Source organism: Gracilinanus agilis, chromosome 3 (assembly GCF_016433145.1).
Source record: "Gracilinanus agilis isolate LMUSP501 chromosome 3, AgileGrace, whole genome shotgun sequence".
In the NCBI taxonomy this organism is placed as follows: domain Eukaryota; kingdom Metazoa; phylum Chordata; class Mammalia; order Didelphimorphia; family Didelphidae; genus Gracilinanus; species Gracilinanus agilis.
Window position 1 is genome coordinate 311,084,930 of NC_058132.1, and position 25,632 is coordinate 311,110,561.

At 38.9% G+C, this 25,632-nt stretch overlaps 1 protein-coding gene across 2 annotated transcripts in view; it reads right to left on the minus strand.

The window, feature by feature from the left end:
- TFCP2L1 (transcription factor CP2 like 1) overlaps positions 1-25,291 on the minus strand; it is a 55,830-nt gene extending 30,539 nt beyond the window's left edge. The window contains exons 1-3 of one of the 2 annotated variants that reach the window (XM_044669932.1): positions 25,145-25,291; positions 23,124-23,153; positions 18,795-18,946 (exon numbers count right to left, since the gene is read on the minus strand). In XM_044669932.1, coding sequence (XP_044525867.1) covers positions 18,795-18,946; positions 23,124-23,153; positions 25,145-25,206 — 244 coding nt within the window. In that variant the 5' untranslated portion in view covers positions 25,207-25,291. The remainder of the gene's footprint in view (positions 1-18,794; positions 18,947-23,123; positions 23,154-25,144) is intronic. The other variant, XM_044669933.1, reaches the window with a different exon arrangement.
- Positions 25,292-25,632: the final 341 nt, after the last annotated feature.

Consider the following 25,632-nt stretch of genomic DNA (forward strand, 5'->3'; position numbering starts at 1 on the left):
CCATGCTGACATCACCTCTTAGCTAATGCTTCCTAATCCCTTCCTAACCTCCAAGATTTTGGATACAACTTGCTATATCTGGGAAATGAAGACTTTGTGATCCATAGACAGTATGTTTGGGTTGTGTTTTTAGAATAAGATGTTTTGTTTTTTTTAAACTCTTACCTTGTGTCTTAGAATTAATACTAAGGGGCAGAAGTGGTGCAGGAGCTAGGTGGCTCAGTAGATTTAGTGCCAGACGTAGAGACAGGAAATCCTGGGTTCAAATCTGACCTCGGACACTTCCTAGCTGTGTGACCCTGGGCAAGCCATTAAACTCTCATTGTCTAGCCCTGAAATGATGTTCTGCCTTGGAACCAATACAAAGTATTGATTCTAAGATAAGAGGTAAGGGTTTAAAAAAAAAAATCAATACTATATATCGTGGTAAGGGCTAGGCAATGGGGGTTAAGTGACTTGCCCAGGGTCATACAGCTAGGAAGTATCTGAGGCCACAATTGTACCCAGGATCTTCTGTCTTTAGGTCTGACTCTCAACCCACTGAACCCCCATTGCTGCCCCAAGGCTCTATTTTTTAAATCATTCTGAACCTATGTACATAGTAGGAAATTGACCAATAAAGAAAAATTTTGTCCTTTATTCTAATGTTCCCACATGTCAGAACCCAGTGTCATTTAGACCAAACTTCTGGATGCTAGATTGATTTTTCACCTTCTGTCTCAATGTGCCATATAGTATTATTTATAATGGTGAAATCTGAAAACTTTGCCAAGAGCTATTGCACAATGATCTCAATCGGTACTCATAACAACCTTGTGGAGTAGGCTTCATTATGTCCATTTTACTGTTATCTTCTGTTTCACTGTATTATATTTACTCTGTACAGATAGAAAAAATTTGAAGAGCCAGACTCTAGGGAACAAAGGAGCCCCTCTCTGATGGAACAAGTATATCAGTCCCTCAACGAAGTAATCTTGTCCACAGGAGAGAGGTAAAGAGATGTTATGGAACTGTGGGGACCAGATATCTGCAAACTGATTTTCAGTCTCTCACGGACTTAATATCATTTGCTGATGTTCCTCCTCCTTTCTTTTCTTGTCTCGATCCAAATCCTCTCTATCCAAACCCGGTCCAATCCCCACTGCTAAATAAGGCATTCATTCCTTTATTAGATCGTGAGCTCTTTGAGGGCAGGGACTGCTTTCTGCCTCTTTCGGTATCTGCAGCACACAGCTCAGTGCCTGAGATTCGGCACTTAATAGATGTTTATTGTTTGACTGACTGATCATCTATTCCAAGAAATGACTACATATTTACTGAATGATAGGCACTAATTTAAAGAAAATGTTCTCTTAACCTCAGGAGAGCTTATGGTCTAGTGGGGGGAAGTTAAAACATACAATGATTAACATCAAAAGACAAAACGTAATAGGTATATGTAAAAGGAATGAATAAGAGGCTGAGAGAGAGTTCTGAAAAGATTACTTATATCTCAGGATGTTTTATGGATCCCAAATGTCAAGTTAGGTCTTGAGACTCCCATTCACCAAGCCCTAAATCACCCAAGATTATACACTTTATTCTATTATCTGCTTATCTTGTTTCCTAACTAGAATGTAAGCTCCTTGAAAGGAGGAGAGAATTTATTATTCCTTTTGAACTCCAAGCACCATGAAATTCTTCATGCATTCATTTTAGATGGGTTAGCAAAGAGCTCCAAAATCTTTAATGTTAAGTTTCTCAGAGCCCCTCTTCCTCCATAGGTTCCATAATTAAGGGGTTTAAACCAACCAAATGGGCAGGCTGAACTTAAATTTACTGGAACCCTTAGGGTAATCTTTTGTAATTCCAATGGAGTAATTCACATAAAAGGTTATCTTAAAAACAGATTTAAGGGTGAGTGTCCAGCCCAAGGTCCTAGCAAGTCAGCTGAATTGCAGAGGCCCAAACCCAGGAATTTATAGCTCTTGAAACGATGCCTAAACCCTAGCCCTTTCCAACACCACCTCCTTCCACTTTTTTTTTTTTAAACCTTACCAACCATGGGTTTCAAGGCAGAAGAACTAAGCAATGGGGGTTAAGTGTGTTGCCCAGGGTTACACCCATCTCTAGGTTTGACATTCTCTCAAACTGAGTCATCTAGCTGCTCCTCTCCTTCCACCCTCCACCCTGCTCCCAATTCTGAGCCTCACTACCTCCTCTAATAGGAATCGCAACAGATTTGGGCTATCCCGGCTTTGAATAATAGAGGTATTCCTTTGAGAATAATTTCATCCAACCTCTATTTCTAAGAGGTCTTCTGACTCTTTTGCACGTTGTATCATTTTTTGGATATGTGCCATAACTTCCTATTCGATCATTAAATTAGCTCTCTATATAGCAAGGACTTGACAAATTTTGGGGGGTTCGGGGATACCTTTGCATCCCCAGTGCCCTGCACATAGCAAACCCTTGTTAAATTGAATTGCTCTCTCTCCTCTATAGACTCGGGGAAGTTGTTACAGATACCTCTGGCTAGTCTAAAATGATATCTGTGAAATGTGCAAGGGTTAGAATAGCTACCAGTAAGCAAATTTAACTTCTTGACCATCTGGTCCCGACACTCCAGATAATGGTTTAGCCCAAAGACATACAAATCTAGAGATGAGTTACTGTTGACCCGGACAGTAACCTAGAGGGTTATTGCTGACAACTGTCCTCTTTTCACCAAGCAAATCTTGCTCTTCTTTTCTCCTTTTGCTTTTCCCTTATATTAAAAATCAGTGGCCTTCATCTCTCCTAACTCTTAAGAAAGCCTATGAATCCATGATTCTCTTATTCCCTTGCTTTTTCTTTACCCTGGGTACTGCTTATTCCAACTGTGAGTTTTGTTCAGGCATTTTTCTCCAAATGCTGATCTCTCTTTCTCTTTGCCTTTGTGTCAGGAAAGCTAAATGAGTAGTCTTCAGGGGTCAAAAACTGAGTTAATGACCTAGGAAAGATCCAATCCTCGTAATTCAAAAGTTAATGCTTAACTCTGAAGAGTCACCATGAGTAAGAGTGAAAGAAAAGGTTTGAAATATTCCATTTTTTCCTAGAGGTATCCACATTTTTCTTTTTTGGCAGCAGAACTGTAGCTTCAATGTCAGAAATAGAAATAAATATGGAATAAACTGCATGTTTGTTTTTTAGACACTAGAAGGACTGCATGTGCCAACTGTATAATATCAGAATTTTAAAAAAAATTTATTGTAATTTATTATTTTTTCCGTAGAAATGCAATTTACAAATAATTATTGCAAAAATTATAGCCTGATCCTTTCAAGATAGTCTTAAATGTCCATCCTTCTAATATACGAATATTAAAGCCCAGCTCAGGTATTCTGTGTTGCCTTTTTTACTTTTTTGTTTTCTCCAACTAGGAGTGATCCTTTCTCTTCTTCAGACCCCTCTCTTGCACATTTAATCAAATACTAACTTGCATTATAGTTAGTTGTGTACATGTATCACTTTGTTATTAGATTTTAAACATTTTGAGGGCAGGAACTATATATGGACTACTATTGATCAATCAATACACTTTAACTTTATTTTAGATCTCTTTAAGTCATCCCCATACCTGGCTGAAAGAATAACCACTACTTATGGAACTAGTAAGCTGCCAGTTGCCAATGCTGATTGGTAAAGAAGCAGATTCTTTTAACCTTAAGCCCCTTTTGTTGGCAGCCTAGTGGCCTTCTGATCCCAAATTTAATGTATACACCCAGTGGCTAATTCTACTAGATGCAGCTTAGAATTGCAGAATTCTGATTTGCCAGCCTTAGCAACAACACTTAATTTTGTGAGTCACCCCATCTATCCATTATCTATTAATAACATAACTAGACAATATAATATACCTGAGAGTATACCTATTCAGAGCCTTACCAATCAAACTACTTAAAAATTAGGGAAAAAATAACCACAAAATTCATCTGGAAGAACAAAAGACCAAGAATATCAAGGGATTTTATGAAAATAAAATATGAAGGTAGAAAGCCTAGCCATATCAGACCTCAAACTGTACTATAAAGCAGTAATCATCAAAACAATCTGGTATTGGTTAAGAAATAAGAGTAGTAGATCAATGGAATAGATTAGGTAATCTACACATGGCAGTTAATGGCCATAGCAACTTAGTGTTTGATAAACCCAAACATCCAAGCTTTTTGGGGAAAGAACTCACTATTTAACAAAAACTGCTAAGGAAACCAGAAAACAGTATGGCAGAAAATGGGCATAGACCAACATCTTACACCATTCACTAGGATAAAGTCAAAATGGATACTTGATCTAGAAATGAAGAATAATACCATAAACAAATTAGGGGAAAGTTTACCCATCAGATTTATAGATAAGGAAAATTTTATGACCAAATAAAGACATAGAGAACATTGCAAAAAATGAAATAGATCATTTTGATTACATTAAGTTAAAAAGGGTTTGTACAAACAAAACCAATGCAACCAAGATTAGAACAGAAACAACAAATTTAAAGGAAAATGTTATAGCAAGTGTCTGACAAAAACCTCATTTCTCAACTGTATAGAGAACTGAGTCAAATTTACAAGAATACAAAGCATTCCCCAATTGAAAAATGGTTAAAGAATATGAACATGCAGTTTCTCAGAGAAAAAATTTAAACTTAATTATATGAGGAAATGCTCATGTCACTATTGATTAGAGAAATGCAAATGAAATCAACTCCAAGATCCCACCTTAAACCTTTCAGATTGGCTGTTAAATTGTATTACTAGTTTTGTTATTCTGTTAAGTTAACCCTCAGAGTTATTAATTCATTTACCATAACAGCTGACATGACCAAAAAGGAAAATGTTGGAAGGGATGTGGGAAAATTGGTGTTAGTGGATTTCTGAATTGATACAACCATTCTGAAGAGCAATATGGAACCATTTTCAAAGGGTCATAAAACTATGCATATCCTTTACTCCAACAATAGCACTACTGGCTCTGTATCCCAAAGAGATTAGAGATAAGGAGAAAAGACCTACTTGTACCAAAATATTTTGAGCATCTCTTTTTGTAGTGGCAAAGAATTGGAAACTAAAGGGTTGTCCATCACTTGGGGAATGGATGAGCAAGTTGTGGTATATAGTTGTAACTGAATATTATTACACCATAAGAAATTATGAACAGGATGAGTTCAGAAAAATTTATAAAGACTTATATGAACAGATGCAAAATGAAGTGAGCAGAACCAGGAAGACAAAGTATACAGCAAGAGAAAGATTATACAATGATCAATCATGAAGGACTAAATAAGTTCCCAAAATATCCACAAGGGACATATGATGAAAAATGTCATCTATAGCCAAAGAAGGAACTATTAGTCAGATTAAAGATCAAAACATGCTGCCTTACACTTTATTTCCTTCGTTAATTTTTTATTGTATGTGTGATATGGGTCTTCTGTCACGGCATGAGCAATATGGAAATATGTATTGCATGAAAGCACTGGTATAACCTATATCAGACTATTTACTGCCTCAGGGAAGGGAGGATTGAGGAAGGCAGAAAATTTCAATCTTAAAATATCAAAAATGGTTTCTATGTGTATCTATTAAAAACCTACTACTATGTGTTGGAAACTATGCTAGGTACTGAGAATTATGCCACCTAGACAAAGACAAATTTGAAACAGTCCCTGGCATCAAGAAACTTATGTTCTATCTTTTTAATTTTTAAAAACCCATACCTCCTGTTTTAGTATCAATTCTAAGACAGGAGAGTGGCAAGGGCTGGGCAATCAGCATTAAGTGACTTGCTTTGGGTCACATAGATAGGAAGTATCTGGGGCCAGATTTGAACCCAGGACCTCTGGTCTCCAGGCCTGAAGATTTACCCACTATGCTATCTAGCTGCTCTACTTATAATCGATTTTACAGACCCTCAGTAGACGGGAGCATTGCTATCTGTGAGACCAGTAGTCAAAAGGAAAATGGAATCACTTGTAAGTAAAGTGACTTCTATTAATCCTTGTGTAACCCAGCCAATGTTAGTCATCCCATAAGTATTCAAGTATGTATGTATGTATTTGAAATTAATCATCGAAGAAATGAATGAACAAAGAAACAAATTTACAGGTAAAAATGTTAAGTTAGGTGATATTTTCCTATGCACCACTTGGAGAAAAGTAGAACATGGAATATTCACTTATTTATTTATTTTAAACCTATCCATCTTAGAGTCAATAGTATGTATTGGTTCCAAGGCAGAAACTCCATATGGGCTAGGCTATGGGGGTAAAGCAACTCGTTACAGGTCGCCTAGTTATTGTCTAAGGCCAGATTTAAACCCAGGACCACCTTCCATTTCCAAGACTGGTTCTCTATCCACTAAGCCACCTAGCTGCCCCAAGGTACATTATTAAAAGTTCTTATTTCATACCCAAATTCTGTCAACAAGGACAACAGATTACACAGGAACATGAACTTGAACTATAACAGATTGGACTGCTGTTAGACAAAAATTAAAAGGTAGACATTTGGTACCAAAAAAATTCAACTAGGTTAAGCCACATCCCAACCCTACTCTAAGTCAGAAGCATGATTACCTTAGCAGGGAATTAGGAAAATTCGGAGCCAGAGAAGTAGCTCTGTGGATAGTGCTAGACATGGTGTCAGAAAGACCAGAGTTCAAATCCAGCCTCAAACACTTACTAGCTGTGTGATCCTGGGCAATTCACTTAAACCATCTTCCTTAACCCCCTAGAGAAGGAAATAGCCAACTACTCCAATATCTTTGCCAAGAAAATCCTTTGATGAAGAATCAAAGACACAACTTAACGACTAGATAAAATAAAATAGAGGGCTTTTGGTACTAAAAAAATTCCTGCTTGGTTAAGCTACATCCCAACCTTACTTACTCTACATTGGCATCATGATTACCTACAGATGGAAAAACAGGGCATTTGATATCTTTGGGTCCTTACATAGATCTTTCCCATCCCTAGAATACACCATGTCTCCCCCTATTCCCAGGAGTGCACAAAATTCAGAGTGATTTGCCTGGGGTCAAATGGTCTTGTGGATCTCAGATTTTAGTTTAAGGTGTTTGGAAGCAACTTTTTTTTCTTTTTTTTTTCTTTTTTTTCAATTTTTTTTAAACCCTCCTAGGTGGCACAAAATTCATACAAAGTGAATATATAGCAACTTTGAAGCGCTGGGGAAGGGGAAAGTACATGTAAGGTAATCAGAAAGTAACTACAAATTCTGGAAGCATTAGTAAAGAAAGGGTGTGGTTCCCCACATGGGAAACGCCGGATTCAAAGGCAGGGAGATGGGAGATGGATCTGTGCACCTTGGTCAAGTTAGGTGTTGTGAGAATTACAAGAGAAAAGGTCACCAGAGGTTCTGCGCCCAGGAAAGGCTGGGACAGGGAGCGGATGAAGTGATTATAGAGCAATAAAAGGCAGAGGGGAGGGGGCAGCTGGGTAGCTCAGTGGATTGAGAGCCAGACCTAGAGTTGGGAGGTCCTGGGTTCAAATCTGACCTTAGTCACTTCCTAGCTGTGTGACCCTGGGCAAGTCACTTGACCCCCATTGCCTACCCTTACCACTCTTCTGTCTTGGAACCAATACATAACACTGATTCCAAGAGGGAAGGTGAGGGTTTAAAAAAAAAAAGGAAGAGGAGAGGATAGAATGTTGCACATGTTATTAGTTTAAAATATGACACCTTAAATCTGTTTTTCTTTATTATAAGAAGGGTTACAATGGTGGGGAAGGGAGAAAAGATAGGGAGAGTATATCCAGAAATGACCGATAGGAAAAACAAGTTTTTCAAAAAGAGAGAAAAAAGTTCAAAACTTCATCATTTAGAAGATAGAAGAGAATTAGGTAGATTCACTAAAAAGGGCTAAAGATGGACTTTAAGATTGATTTCCCCATAGAGAATCTACAAAGTAGCAATAATATAGAATGTCCAACTGGAATAACCTTTATCAAGCACCCCCTTTTCTTCCCTTCCTATCCTATAATATGCAGTTAGAAAAGTCCCGGCTTTAGTAGTGCTTCCAAGTCTTTACCCAAAGTAGACATTTAAAGTGTGTTGAATAGAATTAATCATACCCCACCCAATGAGGTGACTTTTACTTTGATCCTCCCTCCTGGTATTTCATTATATTAATTTGTCTTCCTTTGTGTTATTTTGTATAAACATAGTCCCTCCTTTAAAAAGAGAAGAAAAAAAAATCCCAGTCTCACTTGGTCCTTAAGATTAGACTAAAAGGCCCTAGAAGACAGGAGCCACTAGCTTTTCCTCTTATATTCAAAGTGGATTCTGTTTTAGACACCTTAGGCATAATTGCATAAGTGCAACACAAATCTTAATGCATGCAGTAGGTGCTTAAAAAAGATTGCATTGATTAACAGATTCCAAGTCTTCTTTCCAGACAATTTAATCTCTATTGAATGGATTCAAGTAAAAGAGCTGGGCAATCAGACTTTAGAGGTCACCTTTAAGAAACCTGGGGTTCTTTTTAACCTGGAATTTGTAGGGGTTCCAGGTTACATTTCAAGGTACCTGAAAATTTGGATGGGGGGGAAATCACACCTTTATTTCAATAAAATTAGTATACTGTGAAAACCCTATGTAATTAATGCTTTTTTTTTTTTAAACTCTTCCCTTCCATCTTGGAATCAATACTGTGTGTTGGGTTCCAAAGCTGAAGAGTGATAAGGGTTAGGCAATGGGGGTTAAGTGACTTGCTCAGGGTCACCCAGCTGGGAAGTGTCTGAGGCCAATTTTGAACCCAGGACTCCCATCTCTGGGCCTGACTCAATCCACTGAGCCACACAGCTTCCCCTGTATTAATGTTTTTAAAAACATTAAGGATATTCATAGGTTTCACTACATTATCAAAGGGGGAGTTCATGACATAAAAAACAAAAATTTATGTTTACGAATTCTTGACTAAAAGTGAGGTATTGCATTTTAAAATGAATAATTGTGAACTTTTTTTCTAAATGAAGAATGAGATGAGGAGAACCAAAAGAACAATTTATATAAGAAAGACTTAACTTTGAGAGCTATGATGAGCTATTATCAATACAATGGCCATTTCTGATTCTAGAGGACTGATGATGAAACATGCCATCCATTACAGAGAACTGATGAATTATGAGGGCAAAATGAGACATTTATTTTTATATGTACCCACTGAGGGAATATATTATGCTTCACCATGTATATGCAAATGAGAAATTTGTTTTTTGTTGCCTTTTCTTCTCTTTAATAGGGTAGAATAAAAAGTAAGATTTGTTAAAAGAAAAAAACAAGGGTGGCAAGCTATTCCAGATAGTGAATGTTTTTCATGAACTTTCAGAGATGAAGTCACTGTTTAGGTTTTACTTAATTTACTTTACTTTGTTAGAAGAGACCTCTGGAAGCAAGAGTAATCTATAAATTTTGATAAACTAAAACCAAAACATATTAATAAAACTGAATGTGGAAAACAAATATTCATTTACATATTAGTTTACAAAATCTCATCAGGTCCTCCCAGTAATTCCATGAGGTAAGCAGAACATATATTATTAGTAGTAGTAGTAATAATAATAATATCATTTCCCTCTTTTTGCAGGAGAAAAAATTATTTCTCCAAAGTCACTGAGTTAGTAGCAGAGTTGGCTAGGACAAGAATCCTTAAGAGTGAATTTGTTTCTAGATATGGTTTGGGCAAGATAACTCTTAAGTCTTCTACTTCCTTCCCAAATTGCCTCCAAATAAGGGAGCATTCTGAGGAGCACAGTCCTAACCCTGGTGTAAAAAAAGCCTTCTCTTCTGGCCAGCAACCATGTTTTGGCCACTGTTGAGCAGTAAGCAAAACGACAGTGATCTGGCCACCAATATGAAGACCAGCAGCCACCCATTGCACTCAAGAGAAAATTTATATGTTGTTTACCTTTCTACTTTTATTGGCTATGGTAATTACTGCTGCATAATATATAATTGGGGCCTCTATCACCACAGGAATAAAAGAACTGGATGCCAACAATCTTATTACATATAATATTATTTATTATATTTATATATAGCAAATATTACTGTGTAATACATAATATTATTATACAGGCTGGCTTTCAAATTCATTAGAGAGAAGGAAGGAAGGAAGGAAAGAATGAAGGAAAGGAAGGGAGGAATAAAGGGCATACTAGATAAATAATAAAAGAAAGGATATACCAGAAAAATACTAAGAATTGAATAAGGAAGTTGAAAACCTAAATCTCACTTATCTCTGACATTGAGATCAGTGTCACTAATAGGGAACAAAGGGTATTTTCCATCTAAGGGTGGGATGGGAAAAAAGGAAATCATTCTTTGTAGTTGTTCTAAGGCTGCTCTCTCGGTCATGGCCACCATGTTTTCAAGGCCACTAAGAAAATATATACTGTGCATGCAGAACCAAGTGGAACAATTTTATTTTAACTTTTATTTACATAAAAGAAGCTTTCTGCTGTGACATAGATACTATACTCATTAAGAGCCCATTTTATTAGTGAGAAATTTGCAGATCAGAACTAAGTGACTTGCCTGTTAAACTTAAAAGTTTCAGAAACAGTTTCCAGGTCTCTCTGAATCAAAAAGCTAGCATTCTTTCAATCACCAAATAGTTAACAAATATAAACCACTTTGTTAAAGTTCAAAGTGCTATATAAATGCTGCTGCCGCCCTCCAATTTCCGGTATTCATCGTTATAATGTAAAATTTTTTTTTAAACCCTTGTACTTCGGTGTATTGTCTCATAGGTGGAAGATTGGTAAGGGTGGGCAATGGGGGTCAAGTGACTTGCCCAGGGTCACACAGCTGGGAAGTGTCTGAGTCCAGATTTGAAACTAGGACCTCCTGTCTCTAGGCCTGACTCTCACTCCACTGAGCTACCCAGCTGCCCCTATAATGTAAAATTTGAGAAATTGCCTAGCTTTGTTCTTGCCAAGAGGTTGGCCTGGATGGCCATTTATTGTATGTGTTGTAGTAATGATTTCTTTCTGGATATGGGTTGGACAAGACGAATCTGGAGACCATCCAACTTTTAAAATCTGTCATTTTGTTATTTTATGACTTATGGCAAAACACTAAGTTTCCTGGATCTCAGTTACCTCCAATGTTAAATGAGGAGGATTCTCATTTTATGTGAAGGAAACCAAACTGAGAACAAAGAAATCTAGAATTAGAGCTAGAAGTTAGCAGATAATTAATTTAGTACAACTCTCTCCTTTTACGGTCAAAGAAAATGAGAACCAGAGAGACTTAAGTGACAGCCAAAGACTCAGGATTTGAATCCAAGTCCTCTTAACTTCAAACCTGCTGGTCTTTCCACTCCATCATGGAAAATTCTTCTAGATACTGAAATAAAAACGCATTCGGCATTTCCATGGAAATAACTTCCCAATAATCACTCTTTATATATCGTGAGGTCAACCTGATCTTGTCTAAATGAGAGAAGCAGCAAGCACTCATTCTCTCTTTTTATTAATAGGGCTTCTTTTGCCCTCATGTTAAGTAAAGGGCCACTTACAAAGGCCTCCTTCACAAAAACATGTCCTCTCCTCCCCTTATTATGATATTCTGATAACACAAATAGGGAATAGATGCAATCAGACTGGAAAGTATATAAAAAGCCTTTTTTTCAAAAGCAAATAGAACAAGAGCAACACACACACACACACATGTTTGGAAAGTTACTAAGGGCATTCAAGGTGTAATTCTAATCAAGTGAGAAAATACCAAACAAGGAAGTCACAGAGCCACGTTATGGGCCATGGGGATGGGGGTAGGGAATAGGACCCAACAGACACATTTAATTTCAGTAAATTTAAAACCCCTCCAACATAATATAATTATGGGTATGTGGGTGTATCTATATACAGAGGCATAATTTTTATTAGCAAGTACTATAAAAATAAATGTAAATGAATGATTGTAAAAATAATAGGTAAAGAATCGATAGTACACTGGAGTCTTAGAATGAAGCCAGCTGCTGTGGCTCAGAATTCAGAATCAGAAGGGTCCACCTTGCTCCCTGGATCCAAGCAGATTTATCCCTACAAACTGACCATTTACCAATGACCTACTGCAGGGCCAGCGCAGGAAGCAGGAGCATACTGATGTGGCATCCAAATATATCAGAGAAAGCAGGTCAAAGAGGACACCAGTTTTGAATCTACACTGCCCAGCCTGGCTAGATTCCTTGGGCAAGTCAAGTCATGTGAGGCTCATTGAAGGCTGGCTGATGAATATGAATTGGGAATATTTAGTTATCAATATATGTAGCCCAGAAAGTAACAGAGGACCTGGGAAACGTAAGAGTCCTTCACTGAAGTAGAAGCTATACTTAAGTCTTTCATTCGCATATTCAGAGACTGCCTGAAAAACAAGGAGGGGCACAAAGGTTTATTTATTAATCCTCCTTGTTCAAAAGGATACCCTGCAACCCACCAAAGCACAAATCCTACCTATAAAACTTCCCAAAAGACACGCTTTCCTTCCACTGTTACAAACACAAATCTCTTAACACGAATCCTTACTCTGCTTCTCTTTAATCTTCCCTTCCCCTTACACATCATATGGTAAATGCATTAAAGAAAGGCCCCAGGTAAAGGTGAAAGACCTAGCCTGAAATCAGGAAGACCTGGGTTCAAAAGCCCCATCTCTGAAACATGCTGAAAGAGCAATAGTTCTGGAGTCAAGAGGATCAAGGTTCAAATTCCACCATATGGTCATATGTCACTTAGCCTCTCTCCTGCCTCAGTTTCCTTATCTGTAAAATGGAAGGGTTGGAACTAGATAAATATGCTAAGGTCCCTTCTCTATTCAAGCTCTAGACTTTATAAAGAAGGATATAAAGGGAAGAGGGATGTGTTAACTGGGTTTTTGGGAGCCCCAAATTTGCCCCCCCCCCCAGGTAATTTGCCTTTAGGGGAAGTCCCAAACTGACTGGAAAAATGGATCACCAAGCATCCATTAAGTATTCAGAATAGGAGTGATAGAAATGCACAAGTTCCTCAATCACCATTTTTGTTCTTAAGAGGTTTTCCCCATGGATGCAGAGATCCTTTCCCAGGAAGATGGGCCTCAGGCTACAGCAGCTTTCCCAAGCCTGCCTGCAATCTGCAATACTTAATTCCCCATAAGATACATAAGACCCCTATGTTCTATTATTGTTTGGAAAATCATCTTTGGCAGTGAGTCTTCGCAGAGACAATGAGACCAGAATTCCAGAATTTGGGCTCTATGTGGGTATTAAGCACTGGCTCTGTGTGGTGGCCAAATATTGAGCATCGTCTCTTATTCTGATTAAAGATTTGGTCTTTCCAACTTCTTTAGTGGTTCTGTGTTTTTCCAAGTTGACAGATGAAAATGAGAAACTTTAAAAAACATAAGCAGAAAAGACAAAATCAGTAAAGCAGTCCACTTTGACTTACTTCTATGCAAAATTCCATTCAAAATTGGAAAGCAACTGGAAGGGAGAGGCAACCAGGGTCCCCCCCTAGGCGGTTCATCCTGTTCTTGGATAGCTCTAATAGCTAGTAAGTTTTCCATAAATGAAACCCAAAGCTACCTTTCTGCAACTTTCATTCAATGCCTATAGTTCTGCCTTGAGGGCCCAGGAGAACAAGTCTAATCCTTCTTTCACATTATGGCTCAGTCAGCTAAGAGATTTATCCTAAGCTTTTCTGAACCCATTTACATTTTAAGCCTATACCACCTCTGGGGGTAAATAGTTCCCTAAATTTATTACCAGCTTTTAATAGAAGTATTTGTCTCAAAATTACTTCCTTCAACCTTTGAGAGAAACCAGACTGACTACCCACCAGACTGCCCTCTTTCTCTCCACCTTGATAGGACTACCACAAGTTGAATAGTAAGGGAAGAGAAGGTGAAAAAATGAAGAACTTTTTTGAAAATTTATAGTTTTAACTCAATGGGAAAAAAAAGAAAAAGAAAGGAAACAGGTCAGGGATGACTCCCAAGGGGAATCCATTCCTAGAGAACATAATCAGGTATTTTGGGGTGGATAACCGCAATTTCTTACACTTAACAAAAAGTTGTTTCTTATTAAATATTAAAATAGACTACAACAAATGGTATCCTTTGGTTGTTCTATTGCTCTCATCTTCTACTAGCCCCCAAAGATTTACCGTGTAATACTAAAGGTAGGCAAATCTATTTCCTAAAAGACATACTCCCCAGAGCACACACGGATAAACTAATGACAGAATCCCAGAGCTGGAAGGGACCTCAGTGGTCATCTAGCTCAGTGTATACCTGAACATGAAGTTCCTTTAACAATGCGTAAAATGAATTGGATCTGATATCTGTCAGACCTCTTGCGGAGGGGAAAACCCAGATTTTCATTTCCCACTCTGGGATCTGCCCTCCAGGGCTCTGCAGAGCAAGTCTAATCCCTCTTCCAACAGGAAAGCCCTCTGATTCCAGAGGATCCTTCTGTCCCCTCTGTTCTCCAAGTAAACAACTCCAGTTCCTTCAAGTGGTTCTTTTGTATGACATGGTGTCAGGGTCTCCTCCTGGTTGCCCCCTTCAGTACACCCAAACGAACACCCTATTCCAGAGTGGCCTAGCCAGGGTAGAACACAAAAGAACCATTGCCTCCTGTGGCCTAGACACTATGCCTTTCTTAATACAGCTTAAAATTCTGTTATCCCTTTTGGCCCAATATATAGCAATCAATCACTCCATCAACAAGTATTTATTAAACTTCCGTGCCAGGCATTGAGCTAGGCACTGGAATACAAAGACCCAAATGAAACAATGAAATAATCCCTGCCCTCAAGGTGCGAGGCACTAGGATACAAGGACACACACACAAAAAAATCAGAAAAACAATGAAGTAAGCCCTGCCCTCAAGGAGCTCACATCAATGGGATTTCCACACAAGAAATCAAAGAATTAAATACTCTAAGCAGTAAGACTTCCCTTTTTTCCCGGGGAACAAAATAAAATGACTTTTTTTAAACCCTTACCTTTGGTCTCAGAAAGGATCCATTTCCTAGGGTTAGGAAATAGAAGTTAAAAGACTGGCCCAGGGTTAAACAGCTAGGAAGTGCCTGAGGCCAAATTTGAACCCAGGACCTCTGGCCTCAAGGCCTGGTGCTCTACCTACTCTGCTGCCTAGCTGTCCCAACAACCTGACTTCCAAAGAAGCTGACTGATTATCCTAGGGTCAATCACAATCACCGGGCTAGGAAATGGCAGAGTAGGCAGGCTAATGCCTCCATGTCCAATATGTTTGCTCTCCATTATCCCGATTCCTCCTCCATCATCTTGCCCCATAATTTACTTTTCTAGTTATGTTAACTGTAAAACTGTATTTAAAGACATGACCAAGTACAATGTGTTTTCATTTGTCTCGGGAAAAATTTGGCACCACATTAAGGGGGGTAAAAGGTACCACATGGCTTGAAGTAGAAATTCCAGGGAGATTTCTACATTTCTAATGATACAAGAGAACTTACACATGTGGAATACATTTATATAATAAAGATAGTATGGAAGGGCTCACAGATATGTGGTAGGGCCTAATCAGTGGACATAAAAGTGCTTTTAAAGATTTACTGATGACTGCTAATGAAGCCTTCATGAAGTGTGTCAAAACCACAAAGATTTTATTGCCTTTTTTTTTCCCCCCAAAAGTCCTACAAGCTTTCTGTTAAAACTCCATGGCAAACAGAGTTTTAGGGAAAGGTCTATCTTAAGTGTGCTAAATAAAATAAAGTAAAAAATATGCTATCTACAATTTCCCTAAATTTATTAATAAATGGAAAACCAAAGAAAAAATTGATTAAAGGTACAACTATATATTTCTCCCAAATAAGATCTCTTTCTTTCATTCTTTTTTTTTTAAATACACTGTTACTTTCTTAGAATCAATACTAAGTATCAGTTCTAAGTCAGAAGAGCAGTAAGGGGCCTGACCTGTTGGTTTTATCATTTTTATTTTAATAACAAATTTCCACTAAGTTTTTCAAAGTTAGATGATTCAGATCGTCTCCCTCACTTCTGCCCTTCTCCCTCCCCAAGCTGTGGGCCAGCAATTGAGGTTAAGTGACTTGCCTCTATCCACTGAGCCACCTACTTGCCCCAGGAAAGTAATTTTCAACAGTAAATGTTATACTCTTCATGGAAGCAGAAAACTGGTCATCAAATGAGTGTCCATCAATTGGCTGAACAAATTACAGTATGTAAATGTAATGGGCTACCAATTGCAGAAACAGCAAAAATCAGAACTCAGAAAAATCAGAAATCTGTATGAAGTGATACAGAATGAAGAAGTAACCTATACAATGACTACAATAATAAATTATAACATCACCAAAAAAGCTACTTACCTCTGGTGAATTATAATTTAAAGTCTCAGTCCTGGAAAACTAATAAACTAATAAACACACCTACTTCTTGGCCACAAGGTTGAACCATGGATGTGGGATGTGCTACACATTTATCAGGTAAGGTATAAAGGGTGTGGTTACTATATTGGTTGGCTCTGTTTAAATATTCTTTTCTACAAGGAAGGGTTCAGTGGGACTGGGGGAAATAATTATGACGTAAAACCAAGAAGAAATAAAACTAAAAAATGAAAAGGATAAATGCGGTGAAGTCATATGCATGTATAATTGATGAAACTCTGATGCTGCTATGAAAGTTCAGAAATAGAAAGAACCCCAGAATTTTAAGAGTTCATCTTAGCCCAACATCTCATTTTACAGAAGGGGAAAGAGAGACCCAAAGTTTCACAAGGCCACATAGTTACTGGCAATTATATTAAAAAATAATAATATTATATAAAAAATAAAACCCTCATTGACACTTCATTGTTTCAAATTAGATGAAAATGCCTCTAGGTTAGACAAATGGTATCCATCTGATCTTTAGCTCCAAAGAAGGTAGGGGAGATCTAAAGGGCAGATTAAACACCTTTTTAAACCCCAGGATTAATCTCTTCTGGGACATTTCAAAACCATGGTTTGGGTCATATCCTTAGACCTCTTGATTTTTGGAATTTGCCATCCTGAGGAAAGAAATGGACTTTTGGGGTAAAGTTGGAATAAATTAAATTCTCCTTAAAGAGCTGGTGAGTTCAGCAGAAAAGGGAACAGGAGAAGGGCCAGGTTGGACTTCTACCCCTAGCTATTTCCCAAATGAAGGAGTCAAAGTTCTAGAAAGTCAGAGGGATAGGAGACCAAAGAGCTGTAAAGATTCCCAATTTTGCCAAGTGAAATAATATATTTACATTTCCCCAACCCCCTCCCACACACACATTAAATAAACTATCTTCACTTCTCTTTAACTCAGAAATATTACTTAACTCTCACCTTTGAGGATGGCTGAACATCAGAAAGTCTATGAAAAGGGCTTCGTTATTATAGTAATCATTATAATCTAGCACATATCAACACAGAAAACGAGGTCAAATCACACCCCTGAAATGTAAAAACTTCCTTACAATTAGAAGCTTTATTAAACAGTAGATTCCCTGTCATGTGTTTTGACATAGATTGAATGACCAAAGTGACCATTTGCTTGGCTAGCCCATCTCTACCATCCATTCTAACTAGGAAGTTATGGAAGTCATTTTCTTAAGGCTTTACCAGAATCTAATAGAGGAGGGGGCAAGCTGGGTGGCTCAGTGGATTGAGAGCCAGGCCTAGAGTCGGGAGGTCTAGGTTCAAATCTGGCCTCAGATGCTTCCTAGCTGTGTGACCCTGGGCAAGTCACTTGACCCCCATTGCCTGGTCCTTACCACTCTTCTGCCATGGAGCCAATACACAGTATTGACTCCAAGATAGAAAGTAAGGGCCTAAAAATAAATAAACAAACATAAATAAGCAAGCAAACAAACAAATAAATAAATTAAAAATAAGAAATTAAAAATAAAAATAAAATCTGATAGAGGATCATGGGTTTTAGAGCGAGAAGGGATCTTGGATGCAACTTTCTCATTTTCTTTTTTTTTTTAAACTCCTATCTTTTGTCTTAGAATCAGTACTGTGTATTGGTTCCAAAGCAGAAGAGTGGTAAGGGCTAGGTAATGGGGGTTATGTGACTTGCTCAGGTGTCTGAGGTCAAATTTGAACCCAGGACTTCCCATCTTGAGGCCTGGCTCTCAATTCACTGAGCCATCTAGCTGCTCCCTCATTTAACAGATGAGGAAACTAAGGCAAAGAGAGATTAAGTAATTTACCCAGGATAATATAAGTAAAGGATTAGAACTCAGGCTTTTGTGACTCCAAATTGAATGCCCTAGCCTAAAAATGAACATTTATCCTACTATTAATTATAAAAGCCTTTTTTTTCCTATTCAGAAACAAAAAGCTTTTTGGGTCTAAACTAACTATTTTATGAGAGATAAGCAATCATTACACACATAACCTCCAAGAGTCAGGATATATGTGTGTATGTGTACTTATAGGAATATTTAAACACATACATGTGTACATATACACGTGCATATAATACATACATATTGATTTACATATATACACACCTAAATGACATATTTGTCAGATACAATATGTAAGGAGGGCTTGGTCTGCATCCAGTAATGATGATGATGATGATGATCATTTCTTTTTTTCCTCAATTGCCTTTTCTTTCTCTCTAACCCTATTCCATCCCATTCAAAAGAAATCTAGCCAGAAACATCCTGCTAAAATGGCAACACCTCCTTCTGGGCCACTCAGACGGAGGCAACCCAGGTCCACAGAGCCGTTTTTCCCCTCTGTGGGGCAAACCTACCTTGATTGAGGTAAGTCAGAGTTTCTTCATGAAGTTTCACAGCTGGTGATGTGGCTGCACAGAGCACATACTGAAATGGGGGCAGTTTGGCTTCATTCTCAGGGGACAGCTGAGGTTCCTCCTGCTTAAAGATTGGCAGTGCAAGGACATCACTGAAACATATAGTTAACACATGTGTCAGCAAGATATCTAAAAGAATATTTTTGAAGAAAAAAAGAAAAAACCAAGTCTACATAACTTAAGGCATCCTTGTAGCAGTAATAGAAGCTAATGTCCCTGGATATCAGTGCATGCAGATTCTCTCTCTCTATCTTCCCATCCTCTCCTTCACTACCCCTTCCAAGAAATAAAAAAAAGTCTTAAACCTTTGAAGAAACTTCTCAAACAGCAGAAATTTCAATTTGAAATGTAAATCTACTACAAACTATATCACAAAAGATGACACACAGGTTTAAAAGTACAGTAAAAATGATTTGCAATATCTTTTTCTCACTATAGAACTTCATTAATAGAGTTGCCTTATAAGACACTTATTCTGTAATCTAAAAAATAAAAATTGGGATTTTTTTTAGATGTGCTAAAATAAATTTTCTAAGATAAATAAAATATCCATGGTTTTATGAGATTTCACTCAAGTCCTGGTAAAGTATACAATCTATTGCACCTAGTGGCTAATTATATGCTATATGAAAAAGTATTAAGTAATATTTTAAAAAATAAATTTATTTCTCTCTATAGTCTTTCTTTTGCAGAATAGATCATTTGCCCTAAAGGGGTCTACAACTCAATTCAAGTACTGAGAAAAGAATCCATTCCTTATGGAAGAGTCAGCTGGATACTTCAGGAGCATATTAATCTCTCTTGAATTTATATTCAGCAAGAATTTAGGCTTTACTTTTTTTTTTCCCCTAAACCAAATGGAATTTTCTCTTACCAAATAGGAAGACTCATCCTATTCAAAAGAAATTATCTCCCTTCCATAGGATCTCAAAAGATAAAGATCAAAGGTCAAAATGATTAAAGATAAAAATGGGAGGGAGAATGACTCCCACTTAGCTAGACAGTATAATTGGTTGGATTTTGAACTGGATGGATGGCCAACCTCAAAGAGTACCCATTAAAGGCTCAACAGTGAGTTAATTATCATGGCTTGTGCCGTAAGACATTTTTTATCAGTGACTTGGATACTATATGTCATGACACTCAATTTGCAAATGACAAAAATCTGGGAAGAATAAGAGGATACACTGTATTCGAATCAGGCTTCAAAAAGATCTTGACAAGTTAGCATGTTGGGCTAAATTGAGTAAGAAACTACACAGGGAACCAATGTGAAATCTTACATGGGTTCAAAAAAAAGAAACTTCCCAAGTTCAAGATGGAGGAGTGGTGACTAGATATCTACCAGTTCATATAAAAAAAAAAAAAGGCAGGGTTTCAGTGCAGTATAAGTTCAATGAGTCCAAAAATGGAAAAGTGCAGCCAAGAAAACTAGGTCGAAGAAGGTGATAGTCCTAATATATTCAACCCCAATTAGACTGCCCCTGCAAAATTGGTGTAGTTCTGGGCCCCACATTTTCATAAGAAAACTGATAAACTAGGGAGTATCTTGAGTAGGGCGACCAGGATAAACATTGCTCTTGAAGCCATACTGCTAAAAGGGTCATGTGAAGAAAGAAGAAAGCAGAGATTCTCATCTTGGTAAAGATTTATGGGTAATGGTACCATAATAATGCTCTTTATCCAAGTCAGTCAGTTGACAAACATCTATTAGGTACCTACTATGTGCTGGGCACTATACCAAGCAATGGGGATAGAAAAAAAAGTAAATCAGTCCTCTGTTCCACTTGGAAGGGAAAACAGCCGTTTACTGCCTTTTCCCATTAGGCAAAGCTAATAATCACAACAACCAAAAGCTGCAGGGACAGCTAGGTAGCACAGTGGATAGAAAAGCAGATCTGGAGATGGGAGGACCTGGTTCAAATTTGGCCTCAGACACTTCCAAGCAGCGACAGCTTAGTGTTTGATGAAAGAGAGGAATATTGCTCAATTTCAGGGTGAGTGAGGTGGACTGAGTTCTCTTCTAATTCTGAGATTCTAGAATTAGTCTAGTTTAAGTCTGAGGCATGGAAAAACCTTGATAATGTGATGGCCTGCAAGACTGGAGACTTAGTTAAGTCTAATAAAGTACAAAGAGTAAAGGAAGCAGATGCCAAAAAAATGCCAGTCCCCTTATCTTGATAATTCCCCTCCCTCCTTCCCTTAATATGCTTCACATAATGAATCAGATTAGCTTCCCTGGATCACTATAAAAATTGAATAAATACCAAAGTCACTGGGACAATCTGTTCCCTGTCTAACACAATAAACTTGTGTCTTTAAAATACATAAATACTGTACACTACCCGCCAATATCTAACTGGTTCCCTGAGGGAAAATATGGTTTTGGGTATACCTCAAAAATCCTTTTTATACCAGCCCTTCTGTTTTCCACTGCCCAGTGAAGCCAAAACTTGGCTCAACTTTCAGTTTTTTGAAAGAGCAAGGCTGCCCCCTCTCCACTAAGCCTCAGGTGCACAAATACAGATGAAAATAGCTATCTAGGAACAGGGGGAAAAGGACATGGATCTTTCTAACTTTAGGACATTTCATGTTTGCCCAGATCATGTTAAGTTAATATTCCATGTGCTTTAGTGGAAAGAAGGCAGAAGACAGGAAGAAGAAGGGAAGGGAAGGAGGATGAGAGGAGAGGCGGAAAGATAGAGAGACAGAAGAGAGAAAGAGAGAGGAAAATGGCTGAGCTGTCACTAATACAGAAGTCACTCAAGGAACAGTAATTTGTTCAAGACAGTTACCCTTATTTGCAAAAAAGTTATTGAACTTTAAAAGAGGAAAGAGACTAAAGACCACTGGCTAAGGACAACCTGATTAACTCCAACATTATGGTAAAGTGGCTAGACATAAAGGATTTTCTCTTCTTGAATTCATTCTAATCCCGAGTCTCTTGCCTCAGTCTATAGAATTTACCAATCTTCCTAAAGGGAGATTTATCAAATAAAAGGCTGTTGACCAATTGCTTGATTATCAAAAAGCACTATAATGTTTTGGTCTTTTGGTTTGCTCTCTTTGTGAACCTCCACTTAATTTTTCATTATAGCAAAACTAAAATGTGTTTCTAGGCTATCTCACAAGTAAATGAATCTCTAACCTCTAGGGTAAACATAAAAACTGCTGATTGGCATACCTCACAAAAAGAAGGCACCACAATTATTCCTTAATGAATTACTAAAGTGTAAGTACCTTGGGGGTAGGAATAATTTTAGTCTATTTTCTCTTTCTTCCTACTGAACAGTTTCCTCAATTTCCACTAAACTCACTGTCTTAAGATTTTTACATTATAAGGTTTTATGCTTTAAGATTAAGTTTTATGCTCCCGAATTTAATAAATGTATTTCAATTGAAATTTCTGGATATGAAATTTAAGTAAGTTTCAATCTCCTATTCACGAATTCACATTTTTAAATATCCTCAAATTATCAAAGAATATGTTTTAGAGAAAACTGAAAATTAATGTCATTAATGTAATAAAAATTTTGTTCTAGGGATAAACAGAAACTAAGTTTCCTCTAGAACGTTTTTTAAAAAGAAAAGCTTAATTCTAAGGAATGGACACATTCCCTTCAGCACAGGGTCTATATTTAAATTGTTCTGTCCTGTCACTGGCTCAACGTTTCCCTCACAGAAAATCCTTGAAGAATTAATAGATTCACCAGCATTTACCATCTTTCTAATAATTCTGTCCAATGAAAGATGAATTGACAAATTGAAGAGTTTAACCCTTGTGTTGCTCTCTTTCCTTCATTTCTAAAGGAAAAGAAGAATATAGGAGATGGAATCAGAGTGAAGAGATTTGACAGTATCACTTTTGATCTTTGGGGTATTAAGGTGAAGCTTCATGGGGGGGGGGGGGGGGGAAGGGCGGCAAAAAGCCATTTAGCGCCAATAATGGAACAATCACAGCCTGGCAACTATTTCGCAAATTCTGCTTTTCCCAAGCCATCACCAACAGCCCCTTGGGTTAAATTAGGCGCATTTAATAAACTGTGACTGGGATGGAAATAAGACAGGCTAAAGCTGGTTCAAGCAAGTTTAGAAAGTGAAATTAAGAATCCATTAATACCCAGACTCAATAGGAAAGAAGAAAAAAAATCCCACAGTACTGAGAGGTAAGGAGGTGTCCTACTTTCTAAGAGGTCAGTTTCTAAGGGTTACTATATATATATATGGTTGTTTTTTTTTAGAGAATTTTGCAAAACAGACAAGACTTACTTTTCCCTTTGAAGAGCACTAGTCAAATCCCTGCAGAAGAAGAAAGATTTTCATCAAGGGAATAGGCCAGAGCTCAGGCAAATACATACAAGATTATCTGTGGGGGCTATCTGTTACTCTGGCAAGCTTAAGAGATGCTTCTTGTGGCCACAGCCCTGAGGTCAAGCCTTCCACCCCCCCACCCTTGCCCCACCCCCATCTGGAATTTGTCTTCTCCTGAGTGAAAATTCTAGAGGTAGAAAACCAAGAACCACAAAGCCAGATACCCTTCTCAAATCAAAAGGCCCAATTTGGAAGTCCAAAAAGTAGACAGAACCCTAGGAGTATCCTGCACGCTTACTCATTTGGTGAACTATTTCCAAGGAAAACAAAATCTGCCACCCTCCCCCCTCCCCAATAAACCTTATTCTTTCCCACCCACCCCCTCCCCCAGGGTTGATTAATGTCAAGGTAAAAAATTAGCCTAAAAAGCCAATTCTCTTCCTTCTCCAACATATCGGTCAACTAGTTAATAAATATTAACTTATGTCAACTTAATCAACTAAATTGATAATCGATTAAGTAGATAATAAGCACATCAGCTTAGCAAATATTAAATGCCTGCTATTTGCCAGGAGCTGTGTTAAAAGAAACACCCACAATAAGAGATGGAGAAATCATAGATGCAGAGATGTTAGGTAGATACTTCAGAGATGATATCTACAACTAATCCAAATTCTTCACTTTATAGATGGATAAATTGAGACCTAAAGCAACTTGCCCAAGGTCACCGAACACTGTAAGCATCACAGGAGAGATTTGGGAATGACTCTTCTGCTGGCAAACGCCGCTGGCTGTCGCTAATGCTCACCCAAAAACCGGGACTCTCGCCTGCCTTTCCTCAATTTCTCTCTCCCCTAATCTCCATAGGTCCCGTCTTCTGTCTCGGTCCCCTTTCTATTCCTGCACCAAGTGTATTTGTCTGTCAGTCTGTCTGCCTGTGAAATCTCAGGCAGGTTTCTTTCTTCCAAAATATGAAAGGGCGAGCCTTCGGTTTGGGGGAGCGCACCCCCGCCCCTTGCCACCTGCGTGTGTTCTTCCGGACACCCATGCCCTCTCCTGCACAGCCAGCTCACGGTCAGGCAAAGCACGGGAGTGTCTGTTGGCCTAACAGCCAAGGGTCTTGGGAGGGAAAGCGCTGGCCCAAGAAAGGGCGAGATGCAGGTGGAGAGCAAGCTCACGAATTTAGCCCCCTCTTCCCTTCTGTCAGGAGGAATGGGGAAAAGAAAGGGACAACAAGGACTTTTTTAAAAAGTGTACTTAATGGGGGGCAGCTGGGTGGCTCAATGAGAGCCAGGATTAGAGACAGGGGGGTCCTAGGTTCAAATCTAGCCTCAGACACTTAGCTGTGTCACCTTGGGCAAGTCACTTAACCTTATTGCCTAGCCATTTCCGATCTTCTGCCTAGTTAACTAATACACGGTGTTGATTCTAAGACGGAAGGTAAGAATTTTTTAAATTGTATTTTATGTTTTCTGATGTGATTTTCGGTGATAACATCGTTTATAAATTAAAGCTCATAACAACAAGTTTTAAGAAAAGCTGTAAAAAAGGACTGAGACCATCTAGTCTTCCCCTCCGTATTGGAAAGAGAAAAGTAAGGCCCAGGTGACTTAGCCATGATCACACAAGGTAAGCAGTCTGTGTCCTAGGTAGGTATGGACTTCCTGCTAATGCTGACAACTAGCTGCAGCTTCTCTAGCCTCTCCTCCCAGAAGGACTGCGCGGGGCCAGGGGGCTCTCCTTCCACGGTAATCCTGCCTCTACCGCGGGGAGAGGCGAAGAGAGGGGGAGGTCCCCGCGGGCGAGCGCAAAGTCCTAAACTGCAGGTCTATCCAGAGGCGACAGCGGAAGGAGCGGCGCCGTGGAGCTCCGCGGCAGCAGCGCTCTGGGGTTCGGAGGGCCGCAGCGCCTTGGGACTCCAGAGCGCACGTCGCTCGGGCAGCGGGGCTGTGCCCAGGGGACCACCAATTGGGGCTTACCGCAGGTAGCTGCCGGAGTTGTGCTGGTTGTAGTGCTCCGGCTGAGTGTGCCAAAACAGCATGGTTTCTTTCCGTCTCGGAAGTCGGGAGAGCGCGGATGATAAGGGGAGAGAAGTGTGGCAGAACAGTGGCCAGCGCCCCCGGAACAAAGCCGCTCCCACGAGGCAGCGGAGAACCCGGGCTGCAGCACGCGCTTTTATTTACCGGTGCCTCCGGCCGAGGGTGGGGTTAGGGCGGGCACTGAGGTCACTGCGGCAGCCCTCCCCGCACCCTGCTTCTCCCCAGGAGAGGGGTGGGAAGGTAGGAGGAGAAAGGGGTGGTTCCTGGGGTCCGCAACCTGGGCTGACCCCGCCTGGCACACCCTGCCTCTGGGAGAGTAAGGTGCCCAGGAGACAAGGGCAAGGAGGAAGAATCTGTTGCGGCCAGGCAGATCCCGAAGTCCTTTCCAAAGGAAGGGAAAGGGACCAGGTAGAGTCCCTTGTTTCCCA